Below are 14,442 nucleotides of genomic sequence, written 5' to 3' on the forward strand. Positions count from 1 at the left end.
TTTGTGGAACCAGATTGGGCCAGGAGAGTGCGGTACCCCGAACTCCTGGGCATGAGCATCTGTCCTCTGATCAGGTTGCCGCTTCGTAGGATCTTCTGACTTAGCAGTATGGCAGGGTTCTGCACCTGAATCTGCGCAATCTGTATATCCACGCTTGGAGACTAGGAGGCAGCATTTTACCTCTTCTGTCCTTCCTTTTAAGGTTGTTAACTCCTTCGCTGCTAGGCCTTTCCCACCCCTGTGCTAAGCCTTTTTTGGCTATTTGGGGTAGTGTGTGATTAGGCCCCTGTAACTTTTTGACCACATAAGGTATCCACGCCAAATTTGCGTACTTTTCTTCCAACATCATGGGGATTTTAAAGGTACCTAGGGTTAGTTGATTCCCCTGGAGGGGACCCAGAAATTAGCCAAAATACAGCTAAATTTTGTTTTTGGGGGAAAAATGGGAAAAAAAGGGCTGCAAATGAAAGCGGCTGGGTTTTCCCCTGCAAATGGTATCCAAAAAGGGTTTGTGGGGCTGAAATCACCATTTCCCCAGCTTTTAGGGAATGATGAACTTGTCTCATTTTTTACACAGTTTAGGCATTTTTCTGGGACATAGCCTATTTCTGCTATTTTTTGTCCTTTCAACCTCCTTCCAGTTAATGGTAGAAATGGGTATGAAAGCAATAATGGATCCTGGAAAGCTATACATTTTGGAAAAGTAGACACAATTCTGAATTCAGCAAGGGGTCATTTGTGTAGATCCTTCAAGGTTTCTTTATAGAAACTAACAGTTAAATGTAGGAAAAATTGAAATTTAGTTGCACAAAACAGCCTTTTGTGTCAACGTTTTCACCTGTAACTTCTTCTAATTATGACAGCTCTTTGAAAGCAATATACTGTTACATCCGCTGGACCTTTCTGGTTGTGGGGATATATAGGACTTGTAGGTTCACCAAGAACCCGACAAACCCAGAGTCAAAAACTGAGCAGCAATTTGCAATGGCTTTTTATTATGTACCGGGTATATAGCAATTATTGTGGGAAAATGTATACATGAAAAAATCGGTATTAAAGACACCTATGTATTTCTGAAATGGGAACAAATTATAGAGTTTAGAAACAGTAGATATTTGCACATTTTCGAAATTGGGAATACTCATATTAGCTTGAGAATTATCAGTCATTTTTCAAAATGACTTCTTTTTTACTCAATGTCTTTCATTTGGAAGGCAGAAATGCATCGAAAGTCAATAGGTAATAATAGTTGCTTTACAAATCTGAATTACCCTAAGTCTCCCGATAAAAATGGTACCTCACTTGTGTTGGTAGGCATAGTGCCCACGACAGGAAATGGCTCAAAACCCAATGTGAACACACCACATTTTCACAATGAAAAATGACCCTTTTTTTGCAAAGTGCCTAACTGTAGTTTTTTAACCCTAGCTCTGCCGGCACCTAGGGAAACCTAGCAAGCCTATACATTTTTGAAAACTAGACACACAGGGAATCCAGGATGGGGTGACTTGACTGCCTCCCACCAGGTTCTGTTAACCAGAATCCCTTGCAAACCTTAAAAATTGTCAAAAAAACCACATTTTGCCCACATTTCTGTGGTGGAAAGTTCTGGAATCTGCGTGGATCCACAAATTTCCACGCACCCCGCGTTCCCCAAAGTCTTCCGAGAAAAATGGTACCTCACTTGTGTGGGTCGGCCTTTTGCCCGCGACCGAAAACGGCGCAAAACGCAACATGGACACACCTCAGTTTCGCAGTGAAAAATGACCCTTTTTTGGCAAAGTGACTAGCTGTAGTTTTTGAACCATAGCTCTGCCGGCACCTAGGGAAACCTAGCAAACCTATACAATTTTGAAAACTTGACAGCCAGGGTAATCCAGGTTGGGGTGACTTGACTGCCTCGACCAGGTTCTGTTACCCAGACTTCCTTGCAAACCCACAAAATTGTCAAAAAAAACACATTTTGCCCACATTTCTGTGGTGGAAAGTTCTGGAATCCCCGTGTATCCACAAATTTTCACCCACTCCGTGTTCCCCAAAGTCTTCCGAGAAAAATGGTGCCTCACTCGTGTGGGAGTCCCAAGTACCCGCGACAGGCAGGGGCCAAAAACGTATTGAGGCGACATCAAAATTGCCTATCACCAAACAACCTGGTTTTGCAAGGGGGTCTTTTAGCATAAAGGGAATTCCTCTGCTGCCCGCACCAGAGGGATTTCCAGGGCGATGTTTCATGACGAGCTGGGCTCGTCATGAGCACCCGACCACTGTGTGCCATGACGAGACCAGCTCGTCATGAACATCGAAGGGGTTAATGTCATCTTGGCGGAGAGGCGTTCCTCTGCAAAATCAGTGTACGCAGTCATTGGGACAAATTGGTGGCTTGGAGTGGCACCCACCAAATTGATCCACTAAAAGCCAAGTTGTCTGAAGTTTTGTTGTTTGTTTTGTACCCAGCTCAGAAAGGACTTGCTTTGTGCACTGCTGAAGGCTATTTTTCTGCTCTTTCAGTTTTTTTATGAATGCAGGATCAGCCTTCTTTTATTAAGTCACCTTTTGTGATGAGAATTTGGAAAGGTTTGCAACACTTTTTTCTGACAACACCTTTTGTAATGCCACAGTGGGACTTGAACGTCTCCCTTTTTTAATATGCACCCCTTTTGAGCTGCTGCACAGTTGTTTGTGAGAAAACTGTTTTTCTCATCGCCATAACATCAGCTAGGCGTGTGGGCGAACTGCAGACTCCTTTAGGAAACCCACCTTGTATATCATTCTTCCTCGACAAGTTGGTTTGAGGACCTGAGCTTCCTATCTACTGAATGTGGTAACTCCATTTCCTGTTAGGCAGGCTTTTACCCATCTGGCTTTCTTTGCCAACACCGCATCCATCTAAGGAGGAAGCAAGAATTAATTATCTGATAGAGACGTCTAGCCGCAGATTCCTTAACTTAGAATATCCCCAGGCGTCAGACTGGATCCGGAAAACTTTCCGCAGCAGCACCTCTGCACGTCGGGGGTGGCACCGCACGGCTCCGCCCTGATGTCATCCACGGACGTGACATCAGCAGAGCCATTTATGCCCCTCCCGGCGCGCTGTCATCAGTTTTCTCCTTACGCGGATCCTGGTAAACCAGCAGTTCCTTGGCCTGGTTTTTAGACCTTTTCGACACCTTCGGTGTCGCCGGAACAGTGTGCAATGCCTTCAGGTTTTAAGGCTTGTGAAGCCTGTGCGCGTCAGATGTCTGGCACTGACCCGCATCTCATCTGTATGTGGTGCCTCGGTGTGCACCACGACTCCAAAGAGTACGACGCCTGTCAGAGGATGAAGCCCAAATCCCTCAGAGAGCGCCATATCAAACTGCTGGCCGCACGTCTGTCCGGTCCAGCACCTTTGCGTCGCCGCTTTCCCCCTCCGGATTGGGCTCAGTCCAGAGGTCCTTCCTGTGAACGTCGTTTGAGGGCAGGTAAGCGCAAGCACAAGCGGCAGGCATGGAGGTCCTCCTCCCATTCGCGTACTGCTGGCGCACGCTCCTCTCGCTTTATGCCAGGTAAGGGCGTCCGGCAGTCGCTTTCTCCATACCCTCCCTCTCCGGGGGTTAGAGCGACACGTGCCCAAATGGAGGCTTATTCTATTGCACTCCAGGCGTACTTTGGGTCCCCACCTCTCCCTGGAGCGCCTTCGGGTCCCAAACAGGTGGAGGGCACTCATGTCGGGTCCTTGCCGGCGGATTCTTCCTCGGCGCCGGCTGTGTGCATCGCCTCCAGTTCCTGAGACGATACCACGCCGACCGGTCACGACCCAGTGGGTCCTTCCAGTCGCCTGCCCGTCCAGCCCACCCCGTCAGTCTTCGCATAGCCCTGAGCGGCTTCCGGCCCTGACGTCGGAGGCGGCGCCGGCCCCGACGACCGGCTCGACACCTGGCTTGACCAAACGGGCACATTTTGCAGTTGGATCAACGTCGGGCAGCGTCTGGTTCGAGTCCCCTCTGGAGGTCGTCGTCATCCAGACGACTCCAACCCGACGCCTCCTCACCAGGTTGGTGCTCATCCCAACTCCTCGGACGTTGCTGCAACCTCCACACGGTGTCGTTCGACGCCAGTGCTGGCAACAACGCCTCCTTGTCAAGAGGTTGACGCTTCTTTGGATTCCCCGGATCGGGGGCCCATGGTGCAAGTGCCTTGTGTTGCCTGGCTTTCAGGTCAGTCTCCGGCTCCTCCACTTTTGTTGTCCAGTGGACAACTTAGTCTTCAACCGTCTCCTACCGACGGCTTATTATTGCCTAGCCGGATGACAACTGAAGCTGGTGCTGCTTACGCACGTGCCATTCACAGGGCGGCTGCTCTTCTTTGTTTTCAGCCTCCTGTGGTCATCCTGCTGTCTGATCCCTTAATGGATCTGCTCCATATGGAACCTATTGAGGTGGAGCCTTTGCTGCCATTTGGCAGCTCTTTATTTGACATTTTGCGTGGCACGTGGGCAATGCCCTCTTCTGGTGACCCTGTTGATCGGGCAATTGCTCGTATGCACTGTCCTGCTCCGGGTGATCCACTCTGCCTGTCCACTCACCCTTCGGCTCAGGGACTCGTTGTTCAGGCGGCCTTTAACTTGCAGTCTTCATCCGCCTTGCCATTATTACCTCCCACTAGGGAGTCTTGGTGGCTGGACGCGTGTGCTCGCCAACTTTTTGCCTCTACCAGTGCGGGTATCTGCACATTAAGTACTGCATGTGTGTTCCCGCGTTCATCCTCGCCCCTTTGGGATTTGGTCGAGACCCTTCTCCTGCAGAGGAGCGGCGGTCACAGTTGCTTCGGCTTCTGCTTCATGGCAGGAGAGTGGCGCAATTTTCGCTACGTTCTTCCCTTGATGCCACTGACTCTGTTGGACGAGCTCTTGCTCGATCTGTGGCTTTGCTCCGCCATGCATGACTGCGCGACAGTCGTTTCCCAGATAATGTTCGGGATGCCCTCAGAGATCTACCGTTTAATGGTGTGGACCTTTTTGATCCCCACGCGGATTCGGCAGTCTCCCGGCTCTTGTCCGGGTTGCCATAACTTTTGCATGGTTCTGTGCCTTATTTTCCTACACCTCTATCACAAACGTGTATAGATTGTTGTCCACGGCTGTTCAGCCTTCTCTGATTTGTTAGTTTCAGCCGTATGACTGGTTTAATCTTCGGTTCAGTCCTCTGACTGCGTGTTTTGCCCAAGAGCATCCCCTTATCAGGGGTTGACACTTACCCTATGTGGGGTATATGCTGGTGCTGAGCGACTGCCTTGCCTTAGTACGCTCCTATGGAGTATTCCTCACGGACATCATTCGGGGAGTCCCTCCCTGTCGTTTGTTCTGCGATCCTATTATTAGCATCGCCCGGGTACCTTTGGTCCAGTTTGTCTGTAGTGCTTCTGTCCTTGCTTTTACGTCTCACACCATCTCACACCATCTCCGCCGCTGTGTGGCAATGTTTAGTACTATTAGTAGAAACTTGGACACGCAGCCCTTATTGAGCTCTTCCACCAAGGTTTTAGCTTAGCATTTATATCTCTGCTGTATGTGGCCTCTTTTCTCACCACTTCTATGGCGGTTTTTTCCACATTCCCTGCTACCCCGGACAGGTGTTTCCACACTTCTGCTTGGATCATACTGTGATTTTTCATGGAGCATATTTCTTCGGAATACTTGCTTCTTGTGGTCCGGGGCACTTACATTGATCCTGACTGTTACCACAGGCGTGCCGCTGGCTAGCAGTGGACCGTGGTTCTTCCCGAGCAAGGGGAGTATGTTGCTCTTTTCTTCATGCGGTGTCCGTGGTCACTAACCCGGTCTGCTTGTACCACCACCTCTATGTGGCACTCGATTGCCTGGACCCCCTTTTGGGCCAATGCCCTCTTGATGTCGTATGCATCTGAGCTGCTCACGCTGCCTTGCAGGAGGTCTTTCCTTTCTTCGTGTAGTTCTAACGTCTACACGATGTGCTTAGGTGCCTTCTGGTATGCTTCGATGTCTTACAGTGTCGCTCCTACTTTGATGATTGGCTGTGTGCCATTGACCCTTTTGCTGGTTGTAACAGACCGCCTATATCTTGGCGTGTCTTCTCTTTTACGACCTTCTGCCATGGATTGGTCGCCTGCTGATGTTGTCACACGTGTCTGACTGATGCAGCTTGAACAGTGCTTCTTCCGCTATTCTGCATACTGGGCCGGTATGCGCTTTCTGTCATACCGGTTGCCATCTCTCTGCGTTTTGCTTACAGGCGCCACATTCCATCTGGTGGATCTCTCAAACCCTAGTTCCGGTTTCACTTCTGGCGGTGTCCTCCGGTTCCTTTTTACTCCAGCATATCTAGTATGCATTTTCTTGTTCCGTACTGGCTCTTGTTGGGCAGGAGTCAGCCTTTTGCCTCCGTTGCCCCTTGTATCTTGCAGGCGCAGGTTCAACAGTGTTTTTGTCACTGTTTTGCCTGGTCAACCGGTAATCGCTTTTTGTTTTTTGTCGACACCTCGGATCCTGCGGTTCCCTCGGGGCCTGGGCTTCGTTCATCTTCCCTTTTCGAAGTTGTGAACTCTTGCTCCAGCACGTGCATTCTGGCTTTGGGCTTTCCCTCTCTCATCCCGTTATACACAAAAGGGGTTTTCATGCTGTACTTGTCGGCTTGTGGTACCTTTGCCTTCCATTGTTCTCTGCTTTCTTCTGAACTTCATGGTCTAGGAGTTAGCTACGCTGACATCACTGTCCCCACTGTGCTTCGTCACATGATTGATAGCACTGTTTTAGTCACATTATTGGCGGACAAGTTCTCTCTAGAACTTGGTGGGGTTCAGTCGCAGACCCGCCCCCTCTATGGGTATGGCTTTGGTATCTATTCTAAGTTAAGGAATCTGTGGCTAGACGTCTCTATCAGATGAACGAGTTACTTACCTTCGGTAACGATGCATCTGGTAGAGACATAGTCTAGCCGCAGATTCCTTAACGCCCGCCCGTCCTCCCCAGTCTGCGAGGACCTTTTCAATTTGGGCTTCCTACGCTCGCCTCCCTGCGGCTGGCTTGGTCCTCCTGCAGGGTGACGCTTTCACTTCATTCCCACTCAGGATGATTCATTCTGCTTTTATAGCTCTACTCCGCTCATTTTCATAATTTGACGGTATGCTCATGTGTCATGTATCCCTTCCAACCCTGCTTCCTGGGTTCTATAGTGTGGGTTCTATTCGTGCTTTTTCCAACCGCCCGCTCTCCCTTTCTCATCACCTTGGAGTCTCTTACCACCCCTGTGCTCCAGTAGTTTGAGATCTATTGGCTCTGCCACATTTTTTGAATCTCTTATTGGGGATACAACGTCTCTTTCTGGTCAATTGTCCTAGCTCCTATGTTCCGGACTTTTTGTCCTTCACAGTTATGCATTAAGGTTGCGGACTTTCTGTCGTCTGTCATGATGTTGTTCACATCTTCATTTACCTCCCAGGGTGGTTGGCCTTCACTTTTGCAGGGTTGCTTCTCAGAGCGGTGCTCTGCTCTTTCCCTTTACTATTTTCCAATATACAGAGCCTGGCACTTTCCTTTATGGTGCTGTTTTTCATCATTCCATGTCTTTCATCATTTTCACACACTGTTCCCATATTTTACCAGTTTTTTGGTGGTGGAAAAGTTTCTCAGACGAAAAGTGATGTCAGCGTGCAAGGAGGCGCATATATGGCTCCGCAGATGCCACGTCCGTGGACGTCAGGGTGGAGCCGTGTGGCGCCGACCCTGGCGCACAGAGGTGCTGCTGCAGAAAGATTTCCAGATCCAGTCTGACGCCTGGGGATATTCTAAGTTAAGGAATCTGTGGCTAGACTATATCTCTACCGGTTACATTGTTACCGAAGGTAAGTAACTCGTTATTTTCGACCCTAAGAGTGGCCTAAACTTACATATTGATTACACCAAAGACCATTTGATGGACGATCACCCTTTGTGGGGCTCTCAGGGCCAAAGAGGGTCAAGGCAGTGCAAAAACTCAACTTCTCTCGCTGGATTACGCTCTGCATAAAGATATGGTATGCACTGAGGAAGAAGTAGCCTCCGTAAGGCTTATGGGGTCATTTCACCAGAGCTAAGGCTGCTACCACGGCGCTAGCCCACAAAGTGCCTTTCCTGGACATTGGTCAGGCTTTCTGTTCCTACTACCTCAGCAGTTGGGTCAGTTGAGAAGGGCATTTTGCCCAGTCAATCCTGCAGGACTTTTTAGTCTGAGCCAGTTTAAAGACTCAACACTTGGGGAGGTACTCCTCTGGTATCTGTTCACAAGGTGCGGAATCTTTTTTTTTTTTTTTTTTTTTTTTTTTTTTTGAAAAACCTTTATTGACATTTCGATCATTGACAAGTATGGGCCTACAACCCCCCAGGGCCGGCCGCTAAGCAATCAGAGCAATAAGGTCAAATATAAGCACATGCGGCACCTCGGTAGCAAAATCTTCATACTAAGATAGTTCGGCCCGGGAGCCGCGCAGGTAGGACACCAGGAGAAAAGGGGTTTTTCATTTTATAATGAAACAAAACAGTAGGATCAGGTGCCAAACAATTTCCCAGCAGCGATAAAGGGCAGGCCGCATGATAGACGTTCGCAATAAACAGCAATCAATTGAATCCATGGCGCAAACACAGGAAATGATGGGGAAGAATATCAAAAACAGTTGCGCCTGCAGGCCCCCATACCTAACGCCCAGAGAACCCCCGGAAACTGTGGCACACACGGAGAGGCAACGGTTCACAGCAAAAGAGGCGTACCACGCTGATCCCAGAAAAGAAACAAAAAGAAACGGAGAAGAAAAAGGAGGCCATGGAAAAAGAGAGGAAGACTGAGAAAGAAAAGAGTCCCCCCCCCAACCCCCCACCCTGCACCTCTGCAAATGAGTATGGCCCCTCCCCCCAGCAGTGTGCCTGTCGCCCTGGAACTAGACCCGAAATATAGAAGAAGCAGGGAAAAAGGAATAAGAAAGAACCCCACCAGGCGGGGGGGTGGAGAAAATATAATAGACTGGAGGAGGGCCTTCAGAGCATACCCCCGGCTTCTCCCTCCCGCACCGTAAGGTATCCCAGCAGCAAACAATAAGTAGCACCAAATCAACCATAACAAAAGGGGGAATGGGGAGCATTGCGCACCGAATATGCTAGTAGCTATGTCCTGGGAGTACACAACCATGAGTCCGCCCGTCTACCAGGTGACCACCCCGAGGGATCGGCCTCATCCCTGACCACTCCTGGCGATGCTGCCCATGCCTACCCCCCGACCCAGCGCCATGTCCGATGTTCCAAGGTGAAGGGATGTCCCAAAACAACCGGGAAGCGACGCACACAGGTGGGGTGGAGGTCTCAGAACGCCAACACAGTCCGCATCTCGGAGGGACGTCTTTCCCAGTGCTGCCCCAGGATCTGTACTGCACACAAGGTCCGGGAAGGCTGAATCATCCAAAGTAGACAGACATTGCTGGTAAAGTCTCTGGGTCACCGGAGGTAGTACACGGGACGGGGCCACCACCTTCCACTCGGAACCACTACCTCCGGAACAGATCAAACCCTCAGTCAGCCGATCATACGGTAGCATACTGTCCGGAGTGTCAGGCTGCGCACTAATCGCAGGGATGGCCGCGACATTATCCTCCTGTGTGCAGTGTAGGAAGTCCCTGTGCAACTGTGGACTAGCATGCCGCCATTGTCCCAACGCTGATGCCACACCGTCGATCTTACTCCCCAAGACCTCGATGCCACGAGCCAAGGAGAAATGAAGGGCACCAAGGGCCTCAAGGAGGTCGCCGTACCCCAGCACTGCTCCCCGCGGTCGCTCTGCCACACTCCCAAAAGTCACACAGTCCCAATCCTGCTGCGACCCGGTGGACAGGATAGTAGGCTGCATCGCAACAAGATGGCCGCCGGGGGAGGCCCGGCTCGTATGGGGGCCGGGACCCAGGGACAAGCACCTCGGGGTCCACGTCGCTGGAGACAGGGGTCCGGGGGCAGGTACAAATTCAGCCGTTGGGCAACAGTCGTCTCCACCAAGGACCAGCGGCCGCGAAAATCCGGGAGCAGTCTGCAAGGATCAGGGCGAGCTAGGGGCGGTGTCCGGGCAGCTCACCGTCAAAGGCAGGGGCAAACACCGAAGAGTCTGAGAACTGCACCCCCGGGCATGCCCTCGATCCACTACGCTTCAGCAACGGGAGCGGCCGTGGCGAAATGCAGGCCGGGGGCAGCACCGCTCCGGTGGACCGACTCCACTCAGTCACCACAGGCCGTTGTTGTTAAACTGCCACCCGGCCAAGGCGTCCACTCGAGGTCCCGGCTCCGGGGCCGCACGGGCCGCAAAGTTCATCCGCAAATTTCTCAGGCGGTACAGTAGCCAGAAACCCCGGAGTCACACGATCGGTTGCCACTCTCCTTCACAAACACGATCCCATGGCGCAAGCTGAGGATCTAGTACAGGATATCCGTGCGGGATGCGGAGGTTCACGGAGCCGGGAATCTACGCAGCCGTCTCGGTCGCCATCTTGGCTCCTCCCCAAGGTGCGGAATCTTGAGTTTAGAGGTGTCCATCAGAAGAACAAATTAGTCACCTTTGATACAGATGTTTCTAGTGGATACTCTATCTAACCGTTGGTTCCTCACTGACCCTCCCCTTCTGTGACCTGGACTGTTTTTCCATCCAAAGGTTCTCATGGTAGAGATCTGCACACTGGACATACCAATCTGCCGATCAGCTGTGAGGGTGTGGATAGCCTAAGAAAGCTACTGATGTCCGCATGAATGGGGGGCATTTATTTGCATCTCTGCTCGTCACTTCTGGAGCGGAACAATGTGGTGCAGATCCACACAATGAAACCTCTGGAATACTGTTTTTAGGTTTTTTGGCACCTGAGGAATATTCAAAGGGTGAGAAATTTGCAGTTTGAGTATCCACCAGAAAGCTCATTATCAAAGATAAGTAACTTGTTTAATTGAGACACCTCTTATGCTTTCTGCAAACATCTGCTTTTGTTTTTATTCCAGAACTGTAGTCTTGTTTCGTGAGGCCATAAATAAGTACATCAGCTTGGAAGGATTGTTGCCATTTCATAAACTTCATTTAGAATTTGTTAATGTGTGGCAATCTCTTTATGAGTTTGAAGAGCAGGGGATAGGAATGAAGGAGTAAATAAATGTAACCTTCAATATTATCTCTGGGGCTCCTAAGCAGCTAATTCACATTGGGTTGTAATCCCTGATTCAGACGGCTACAGAGATACCAGCCAGATTGGTCCCAATCATCAGTTTCAAGTGATACACAAATAATGTATACTTGTGAAATTTCCAGTTGGCAAATGGCTGTAAAATAAGGAATTACCAAGCAAATCAGGTTGTAGTAACTATGGTGCATGTGGTAATTTCCCATTTTTGACTGCATTCTTCATGTTCATTTGTTATACCGCAGTACTCATGCATCCAGGAATTATCAATTCCTGTGGTATCCAATTCCAAATAAGAAAACTAGTGCAGTGTTCCTGGCCCAATTAGAATGAGGTCTTCAGCCTGCTCACCTTCATAAACCCACCTGTCATAAATTCTGCTTCACTTTTTGTATACTCAGGCTATCTGCGTAACCCTGCTCACCATCATAAAACCCACCTGTCATAAATTCTGCTTCACTTTTTATATACTTGGCTTATTTGCGTAACCATGGACAAAAGTTGCTAAAGTAATGAGGCTGAGTAGGTGACTGTGTGTTTGTTTGGTTCTTTGCAACGCTTCTTTTTCACAGCTTCTGTAAAAATTCTAGTATTAAGAAGTTCCAGTGAAGGAAGGGGACTAAGGACCATCTACCATTGTTATTACGGCGATTAACTTATAGCATTTCAAACTATTCAAATTGCTGTCATTTATAGTTTTGCATAAATGATGACACATATTATAAAAACACATTCAAATCTTGCAGGTGTAGCATATTGTTCAAATTTGTGCCCATTCTCTTTGCCTATTGTTATTCATATTATTAAGCATGATATTTTGGTATTCTTTTTGTTTTTGTAACATTCTGCATTTGCTGTTTGGAACAGGTACTGAATTTGTTGTAGTTGAAGATATGTCTTGCTTTGATACCAATGCTATCATTCTGAAAGGGACTACTGTTCTAACCTACAAACCTAAATTGATTGATCGTCCATTCTCTGGAATTCTTTCTGGCATTGAGGTAAGAAGAAAAATTGTTTGAACCTGCTGACAGTAAAATGATCCATTGTTTCATGCTGAATTAAGTTGCTACTTTTCTATAAAGCTATACAAGTTGGGGAATTAAGGTATTACATGTAGCAGAATTGTGAGAATAAAGCACCAATGTAAGACAAGTGTGACAAACAGCACAAAGAAGTGAAAAGAATGGAATATTTAGATGAACATCACTAAACATATCGCACCATGCATACTAATCTATAGTGTCTCATCCTTTCTCCAGATGTGTCTGTAGTAGCAGTGTAGATGGGCATATGTTGACAATTGGAAATATTTGTGCACTTCTGTGCCACCCAAATTTTCCATTCTAAAATAGCTTTGATCCAGCAATGCCTATTGGAAAGGTTTTCCCAGCAGCCTTTTAAGACGTAATTTCAAACGAGTGATGTACACTGTGAGAAGTTGGCCTGATATGTAGTGCTCACTATTCTAGTGATCACTGTGTATCATTCCAAACGACCCTTATTGATGATTGGTTGTAAGTCAACCTTATAGACCAGCTATCCTAGTAGCGTGGATACGAGCAGTCTTAGGCTAAACTCTAGAGGGCGTGTTAAGCCAGCTGTTTTACCACCACATTTACCCCTTGAACACCACGTGAAAGGACACCACACAAGTTGTTATGAAAATAAAGGATATTTATTTATAACAAGACTACCCTGGCTCTTTATGAGTCAGGGAGCTAAGCACACTACAAAACTCTTACGAAAATACTTCAAGTTGCACAATTTACACAAATGCCCGAGGGGCACGAGAAACCATCTACACTAACAGTGAAATGCGAATGGTTAGAGTCTGGAGTTACTGATTCCGGAGTGATCCGATCAGTGGGACTAAACGAAAAAGGAACTGGACACTTGTAGAGCGAACCTGCGATGGAGCACCGAAATGCTCGAGTTACCTAGCCCAGAGGCTGCGGCTGCGTGAAGTTCGGCAAGATGTCGGGAGTCCTCGTTGTAGTCTCAGGAGCCTGAAAGAAGAAGTTGCTGGCAGGCGACCAGTGTCGATGTTCCGTGAGATCCAAGCCTGGATCGGGGATGAAGGAAACCTGAAAGCAGAGGGGACTCAGTTCTTAACCGCTATCCAGCGATCGTGTGGGTACCAGGAGGGTACCGGCTGAAGTCACCTCGACCAGGTGAGTGGATGACGTCGGACTCGGCTGTTCCTCGGACCAGGAGGCGCGGCGCCGACCAGGAGGGAGGGCGAGCTGTCCCACGAAGGCGTCTGCTGTCGATGATGCTGGGCCCAGGAGTGGGGCAGCAGGTCGTGGCAGTGGCAACCCACGCGGTGGAGTCAAGATGGCGTCGGGAGTGGACCAGGAGGGTCCGAGGTACTCCTCTGTTGAAGGGGAGCAAGAGCCAGTCTGGAGCAACCAGACCAGTGATGAAACTACCGTGGTGCGTCGTGAAGAGGGCCACAAGCCGGTCGGCGAGTGGTCGGACAACGCGATGAACAGCAAGGAGCGGAAGGGCCCCCACGCAGATCTCGTGGATGCTGGGGAGGCGGACTTCGGTGCTGGAGCCGCTCAGGGTTAGGGCTTCTCAAACCCTAGGTGCACTCACTCGAGGGTCCCTCGGTGGCGTGCTAGATAAGCGTCGTGCAGGTTCTGAAGATAGCCGGTCCCGCAGGTCTCGTCACACCTACGACTCTCAGCTGGGCTGATGGTGTAGGTAGAGGTCAGAGATGGCAGGGACTCGGGTCTCGTCGAGCTGGGCAGTCTTGATCCGTGGTAGAGACGTACAGCAAACCGCAAGCGCTTAGGTGGTGCCTGCTGGTGCAGGGTGGCTACTCCTTAGCCACAAGGGAGAGTCTTCAGAAAAAGTCAAGAGTTCCTTTCGTGGAAAGTAGTTCAAGATTCAGAATTATCCAATTTGGGAAGGGGACTCGCTCCTACCTTTATCCTAAGAAAAGGGGCTGGCCCGTGACTAGGTCCTACCTATGGGTGGGGCCAGGAGGGGGGTGGTTACACCCCTATCCTTTGTCCGGCTTCGCCCCAACTCAGGGGCAGGGTTGCCCCCGAAACTGGTTTGAGCCGGGCTATGCACAGTGAGCACCGGGGTGCCACTTGCAGTCACCTTCCTTTCAGCCCTGCCTACCTGGGATACACAAACCCTGTCTGGGATGGTGCTAACACCGCCCTCGACAGGAAACCCTTTGTCCAAGCTCCCTCCGCTGGAAGGTCTCCCAGCAGCAGGAGGTCAGACTTGTGTCTGGTG

The 14,442-nt window shown here is 49.5% G+C and overlaps 1 protein-coding gene across 2 annotated transcripts in view; it reads left to right on the plus strand.

Annotated features, from left to right (window-relative positions):
• The window catches only part of VPS13D (vacuolar protein sorting 13 homolog D), a 2,738,381-nt gene that overhangs the window by 950,303 nt on the left and 1,773,636 nt on the right, over positions 1–14,442 (plus strand). For both annotated transcript variants that reach the window (XM_085608633.1, XM_085608634.1), the window contains exon 32: positions 12,055–12,188. In XM_085608633.1, coding sequence (XP_085464759.1) covers positions 12,055–12,188 — 134 coding nt within the window. The remainder of the gene's footprint in view (positions 1–12,054; positions 12,189–14,442) is intronic.

This window comes from Triturus cristatus, chromosome 1_2, assembly GCF_964204655.1.
Source record: "Triturus cristatus chromosome 1_2, aTriCri1.1, whole genome shotgun sequence".
Classification (NCBI taxonomy): Eukaryota; Metazoa; Chordata; class Amphibia; order Caudata; family Salamandridae; genus Triturus; species Triturus cristatus.